General features: G+C 44.9%; 1 protein-coding gene across 1 annotated transcript in view; it reads left to right on the plus strand.

Moving 5' to 3' along the window:
- Positions 1-7,611, plus strand: part of LOC122558014 (myosin-binding protein C, cardiac-type-like) — a 52,012-nt gene that overhangs the window by 9,793 nt on the left and 34,608 nt on the right. The window contains exons 4-6 of the mRNA XM_043706347.1: positions 3,538-3,703; positions 5,723-5,829; positions 7,461-7,490. Coding sequence (XP_043562282.1) covers positions 3,538-3,703; positions 5,723-5,829; positions 7,461-7,490 — 303 coding nt within the window. The remainder of the gene's footprint in view (positions 1-3,537; positions 3,704-5,722; positions 5,830-7,460; positions 7,491-7,611) is intronic.

Consider the following 7,611-nt stretch of genomic DNA (forward strand, 5'->3'; position numbering starts at 1 on the left):
TCTTCACAGCCTCCCCACACACTTGGACATCCTGACAAACAGCTAGCCTACTTGCTGGACTACAAGTCCGGATCCCATCCCTCTGCCAAATTAGTTTAAACCCCCCTGCAGAGTGCAAGCAAACCTACCCCCCAGGATATTGGTGCCCTTCTGGTTCAGGTGCAACCTGTCCTGCTTGTACAGGTCCCACCTTCCCCAGAATGCAGTCCAATTGTCCAAATTGCCCTCCCTCCTACACCATCCTTGCATCTTACATCTTAAATGATGCTATCATGCCCGTCTCTACCACCTCTGCTGGCACCATATTCCAAGCAACCACCACCCTCTGTGTAAAGAACTTTCCCTGCATATCTTCCTTAAAGTTTTCCCCTCACTTTGAACTTGTGACCCCTAGTAATTGAGTTCCCCACTCTGGGAAAACATTTCTTGCTATCCACCCTGTCTACACCTCTCATGATTTTGTAGACCTCAATCAAGTCCCCTCTCAATCTCCGTCTTTCTAATGAAAATCATCCTAATCTACTCAACCTCTCCTCATAACTAGCACCCTCCGTACCAGGCAACATCCTGGTGAACCTCCTCTGCTCCCTCTCCAAAGCATCCACATCCTTCCGGTAGTGCAGCGACCACAACTGTTCGCAAACAAGCTGGCACTTATTAAACTTCATCCACACCTTGGAGAGGCGAAGTGAATTGGGACTGGAATTGGTGCTGGAGTTCAGTCTGAGAATGAACTTTAACCTGGGGCCAAGACAGCAATAACCCAACAAGGATGGAGCTGATTACAAGGTTTCCTGAAAACCTAGATGCAGTGCCACAAGACATTTAATGATCTTGCAAGGTCAGTTAATGCACCTTCAAGTGACCCACTTATTAAACCTCACACACTAGTCAATACAATCACAACTCAACCAAACAACAAAATATTAATCAGACTCCAAATCTGACATTCAGATCCTCCATCTCATAACAATCTAAATCTCACGTTATTATAATTCCAGTTGATAGTATGACTGGACATGTTAGATCCCAGAATGAAATTTAGCTTGATGGATCTTCTCATTAAATTTAACTGAAGGTCTCTCACTAAAGTGCAAGCACATCAATCTGCAGGTTTGGTTTTTACAAAACAAAAATAACATAAAACGAACCAAGCTATCAAAGATTGAAAGATTTGAAAATACGGAAAAACAAAATCTCCCGTCCAACACCATCACTTTGCATGTTGATTAATTACAAAGAAATTCCTTCACTATCAAAACTGTCGGTTCGAGTTCATAGCTTCTTCTGAGTGCCATTCCTGTGAGCTGTGAAATCTTTTCTCTTAACCAATCACACAAGTGAGAGCTTAGACTTTCTCAGTCTTTTACTGATCTGCAGAGTTTTAACCAAACACTCCTGGTCTGGAAGGTTCTCCAGCAACACTCTTTCACTCAGGTAACTGCACATCTGCCTGGTTTGTTGAGGAAATCCTTTAAGTCCGGGCATGTTACACCACTCCCTTCAGTAGACTTCAGTGACTTTAAACAATGCTAGAAACCATGAAACAATTCCATCATCACAGCAAAAGGCAGTAGCAAGTTTCTGGGCTGGTGAGATTGACTTATGATGGGACACTGAGGATACTGACCCTGTATTCTCTAGTGCTTTGAAGAATGGGTGGTGATTTCATTGAAGCTTATAAAATCCTAACAGGGCTCGACAGGGTAGATACAGGAAAAATGTTTCCTCCTGACTGAAGAGAATGGGGGAGGGGGACCGAGGATCTGGGGACAGAGGTTCAAAATGAGGGGCAAGCTATTTTGGATTAAAATGAGGAGGAATGTCTTCTCTCAGATAGGGACTGAATCTTTGCACCCTTTGCCACAGAGGCCTGTGGAGGATGTGTCACTGAGTGTGTTCAAGTCCAATGGCAATTGATCTCAGCGGATATGGGGATAGTACAGGGAAATGGCACAGAGGGAGAAGGTGAGCCGTGGTCCCCATTGAATGGTGGAGTGGGCTCACAGGGCTGAATGGCCTTTTCCTGGTCTGATTTCTGCAGTGCTCAGGAAAGTTGTTTAAGTAAGTACATAAATACTTTGAGTGTGTAATAAGACTGTTGAATGCTTGTTCAGCCACGTAAGGTTCAGAGCTGGAGCAGGTTGAACTCCAGAATGACCAGTCTCCTGAACTAGGTGCTTCCGGCTATAACCCCACTGTATGAAGATGAACATCAGAGCCAAAAATGGCATCTGGCCCAGCTAACACAAACATGACATAACATCAAACAGAGGCCTCTCCAGAAGAACAATGACACTTGGGCACAGGATGGTGAAGAGTTGGATTTCGCTGCCAGAAAGTTTAAAATGAGAACAAAAAGAGATTTCTGAAAATCACTGGCTTCGTTATAGTAACCAAGCTGAATGGAGAATGTACAAAAGGAAGAGAAAGTGAGGACTGCAGATGCTGGAGATCAGAGCTGAAAATGTGTTGCTAGAAAAGCGCAGCAGGTCAGGCAGCATCCAGGGAACAGGAGAATCGACGTTTCGGGCATAAGCCCTTCTTCAGGAATGAGGAACGTTTGTCCAGCAGGCTAAGATAAAAGGTAGGGAGGAGGGACTTGGGGGAGGGGCGTCAGAGGGGCATTTCCGACGCCCCTCCCCCAAGTCCCTCCTCCTTACTTTTTATCTTAGCCTGCTGGACAAACTTTCCTCATTCCTGAAGTAGGGCTTATGCCCGAAACGTCGATTCTCCTGTTCCCTGGATGCTGCCTGACCTGCTGCGCTTTTCCAGCAACACATTTTCAGCAATGTACAAAGGAGGCCTAACAAGGGGGAAAATGTCTGAGGTAGATTAGTGGCTCACATAATGGGGAGCAGAGAGGTCATTTAATATATTTAAGGTATTTGGAGGAGGGTGAGATGGGCTTAGAGATATTGTTGTGGAGCCAGAGGAAGTAGCCCTACAGGAAGTGAGTCCCTTGCATCCATCTTCACTAGAACATAGAACATTACAGCGCAGTAGAGGCCCTTTAGCCCTCGATGTTGTGCTGACCTGTGAAAATAACCTGATGCCCATCTAACCCACGCCGTTCCATTATTGGAGGAAGGGGACATGAAGGGGAGCTGGTAAAATGATATCATGAAGGGGACATGAAGGGGAGCTGATAAAATGATATCATGAAGGGGACATATTGGAGCTGGTTAAAAATGGATCAACTTGAGAGATCTGTAAGATCTGCGGTCATCAAAAATGAACCATTACAGATGGGTGCCCTAAGAGCTGAGTGAGGACAGTAAGGGTGGTGAAATGGCAGGTGCTGTAACCTTCCTTGTAAATTCACAAATTAAAGCCATGGGATTAAAGGGATTGTAGCAGCAGGGATTCTGGGTGAACTATGGGCTAGGAGTTTTGGGGTGAAGGGTTTATTTTCACACTGCAGGGAAGGATGCAGTGATGTTCCTGTAAGATCAACTCCGGGATCACTGATCTTTGTGGTATGTGTGAATGAACACCACTTGGTTATACTCTCATGTGTTCTCCTGTCCCTTACAGAGAAACAGCTGGAAGTTTATCAGGATATTGCAGATTTGACGGTGAAGGCTGAGGAACAGGCCGTCTTCAAGTGTGAGGTGTCTGATGAGAAAGTCAAAGGGACCTGGTTTAAGAGTGGTGTGGAGGTCATTCCCAATAACAGAATGCAAATCACACACATCGGCAGGTAAACCATTGTGACTATGTCAAGAGCTCAGATCAAGAGTGACTGGCATCGATATCTGGTCAGTTCGGTGTCTGGTCTTGTGGGTTCGGCATCATTAAATTTTGCCCTCAGATCGTGTTTCTGGAGGATTATCTACCATTGAAGAAAACAGACTGGTCTATAATTACTGAGTTTATCCTTACAACCTTTCTTGAACAAGGATTTAAATGTTGATACTTCTCCTGTCCTCAGGCACCTCCCGTGAGTTTTGGGAAGATTGAAAGCTTATGACCAGTGCCTTTGTAGTCCCCAATTCCCACTTCCATTAAAATCCTCAGGCATATTCCATCTGGTCATAAAGTCAAGCAGCATGGCAACAGACCCAAACTAAACTAGTCCCACTTACCTACATTTGGCCCATATCCCTCGAAACCTTTCCTAATTTATGTACCCGTCTAAATGTCTTTTAAGTGTTGTAAGTGTACCTGCATCTGCCACTTCCTCTGGCAGTTCATTCCACATACAAACCATCCTCTGTGTAAAACAATTTGCCCCTTTGGTCCCTTTAAATCTTTCTTTTCCTTAAAAATATGCCAGGAGAAAGTGAGGACTGCAGATGTTGGAGATCAGAGCTGAAAGTGTGTTGCTGGAAAAACGCAGCAGGTCAGACAGCATCCAAGGAGCAGGAGAATCGACGTTTCGGGCATAAGCCCTTCTTCAGGAATTCCTGAAGAATTTTAAGCTGAAGAATTTTCAGCTTAAAAAATATGCCCCCCTAGTTGCTGCGGTTCTGTTCGCCGAGCTGGAAGTTTTTGTTGCAAACGTTTCGTCCCCTGTCTAGGTGACATCCTCAGTGCTTGGGAGCCTCCTGTGAAGCCCAAGGAGGCTCCCAAGCACTGAGGATGTCGCCTAGCCAGGGGACGAAACGTTTGCAACAAAAACTTCCAGCTCGGCGAACAGAACCACAGCAACGAGCACCCGAGCTACAAATCTTCTCACAAACTTTGAATGCCCCCTAGTTTTGAACTGCCTATACTAGGGAAAAGACCTTGGTATTCAGTTTATCTAGGACCTCATGATTTTATAATAGATTATCCCTCAAGCTCCTCTGCTCCAATGAAAAAAGTCCCAGCCTATCCAGCCTTTCCTTACAACTCAAACCCTCCAATCCCAGAAACATCCTGGTAAATATTTTCTGCACCCTTTCTAATTAAATAATATCCTTTTTATAGCAGGGTGACCGGAACTGTACAGAATACCCGAAAAGTGGCCTCACCAATGTCCTGTACAACCATAACAACATGTCCCAACTCTTACACCCTGAGCAATGAAGGCAAACATGCCAACTGTTGTCTTTACCACCCTATCTGATACAACTTTCAAAGAACTTTGTACCTGAACTCGGGGTCTGTCTTGTTGACAACACTGCCCAGAGCCCTACCATTAACTCTGTAAGTCCTATGCTTGTTTGTCTTACCAAAATACAACAACTCGCATTTATCTAAATTAAACTCCATCTGTCACTTCTCGGCCCATTGGCCCAATTGATCACGATCCCATTGTGATATTAGATAACCTTCCTCACTGTCCACTATACCACTACTTTGGCGTCATCTGCAAACGTACTAACCAGGCTTCCTAAATTCTCATCCAAGTCATTCATATAAATGACAAACAACAAAGGACCCAACCCTTACACATAAGTCTTAAAGTCTACTTTTTATTTCTTAATTCCACCCATGAATAAAGTTAAAAACCACACAACACCAGGTAGCTACTTGACAAAGGAGCAGTGCCCCGAAAGCTAGTGCTTCCAATTAAACCTGTTGGGCTGTAACCTGGTGTTGTGTGATTTTTAACTTCGTCCACCCCAGTCTAACACTGGCACCTTCACATCATGGCTATTCATAAATAACATATTACCTTGTTTCCTTCTCATTTTTTCCCTCTCCTTACTCTTTGCTTCTACGTTTCCCCATAGGTTTGCAGTATTGTTGTATTACTACCAGACTCTCAGTCTGTTCTGTTTGCATTCCTCAGAATCCACAAACTAGTGATTGACAATGTGAGACCTGAGGATGAAGGTGATTACACCTTTGTACCTGATGGCTTTGCCTTCAACCTCTCAGCCAAGCTGAACTTCCTGGGTAAGCAACTGAATCAGATGGATTTCGGGAAATTTGTCAGTGCAACGAATCCTGAGTAACTGTGTGTGTTGCAATTGCATTGGAATGAAGGATATCCACTGACAGTGCTAGTCTTACTGGGGGTCGAATGGTATCAGCTCAATCCTCATGATTCCAAACTGTTCACTAGCTTTATTGCTTGATTTTGAGATCTCGATTGGGGAGTTAATCAAATCATACTAAATGGGTTTCCTCATCAATTGCCCTTTAACAAACTAATTGGGGTGAAGTTGGGCTTTAGAATTAATCAACTTGGGTTGACAATGTCTGTTTGACATGTGTCATTTTCCTCTAAGCTATGGGCATTAGTGTTGTGTTTAATTCTCATTACCTCATTATAGGAAGGATGTGGAAGCTATAGAGAGGGTGCAGAGGAGATTTACCAGAATGCTGCCTGGACTGGAGGGCATGTCTTATGAAGAGAGGTTGAGGGAGCTAGGGTCAGAGTATGTGGTGCTGGAAAAGCACAGCCAGTCTGAGGAGTGGGAGAATGGACATTTTGGACATAGGCCTTTCATCAGGAATGTCCCAAAACGTCGACTCTCCTGCTCTTTGGATGCTGCCTGACCTGCTGAGCTTTTCCAGCACCACACTCTTCGACTCTGATCTCCAGCATCTGCAGTCCTCATTTTCTCCTAGTTGGGGTTTTTCTCATTGGAGCAAAGAAGGATAAGACATGACTTGACAGACGTGTACAAGATGATGAGAGGCACAGATAGAGTGGATAGCCAGAGTCCTTTTCCCAGGGCAGAAATGGCTATCATGAGGGGGCATAATTCTGAGGTGATTGGAGGAAGGTTTAGGGGAGATTTCAGAGGTAGGTTCTTTATACAGAGAATGGTGGGAGTGTAGGAGAAAGTGAGGGCTGCAGATGCTGGAGATCAGAGCTGAAAAATGTGTTGCTGGAAAAGCGCAGCAGGTCAGGCAACGTCGATTCTCCTGCTCCTTGGATGCTGCCTGACCTGCTGCGCTTTTCCAGCAACACATTTTTCAGCAGTGGTGGGAGTGTGGAATGCACTGCCAGTGATGGTAGTAGAGTCAGAGACATTAGGGACATTTAAGCAACTCTTGGATAGGCACATGGAAGACAGTACAATGAAGGTTAGTTTGCTCTTAGGGCAGGATAAAACGCACGCACAAAATCAAGGGCTGAAGGGCCTGTACTGTGCTGTACTGTTCCATCTGTACCTTTCTGCAGATAAGGTGATCATGTAGCTCAGTGGTAGTGTCCTTACCTCTGACCAGGAGGTTTGGGTTACAGTCATATCTGCTCAAGAGGTGTATACTAACATCTCTGAGCAGGATGATTCAGAAAGTATCTATGTATCAGATCAAGAGAGACCTGTGAGGCAGTGGGTAGTGTCTCTGCCTTGGAACTAGGACTCCTCCTTTCATGATCCTGTGTTGCCAAGTTAACTTATAAATCCTTCTGACATCGGCCATTCACAGACTTGTACTTTGTCTGCTGCGTCAAGGGGGGTGTGAACATTTCTAAGCGATCAGAGTATTGCAGGTTTTTCTTATTACTTAATTTTAAATTTGTTTTATTCTCTTTCCCCACCCCCTTTCTCTTTCTCTGTTCAACACACCAGAGGTTAAAATTGACTACGTGCCCCGGCAAGGTATGAACATTGTATTCAATAAATGATAGCTGTGGGGATGGGGGTAGGGGAGCTGTGGGGATGGTGGTAGGGGGAGCTGTGGGGATGGGGTGGGGGAGCTGTGGGGATGGGATGGGGGAGC

Source organism: Chiloscyllium plagiosum, chromosome 16 (assembly GCF_004010195.1).
Source record: "Chiloscyllium plagiosum isolate BGI_BamShark_2017 chromosome 16, ASM401019v2, whole genome shotgun sequence".
NCBI lineage: Eukaryota > Metazoa > Chordata > Chondrichthyes > Orectolobiformes > Hemiscylliidae > Chiloscyllium > Chiloscyllium plagiosum.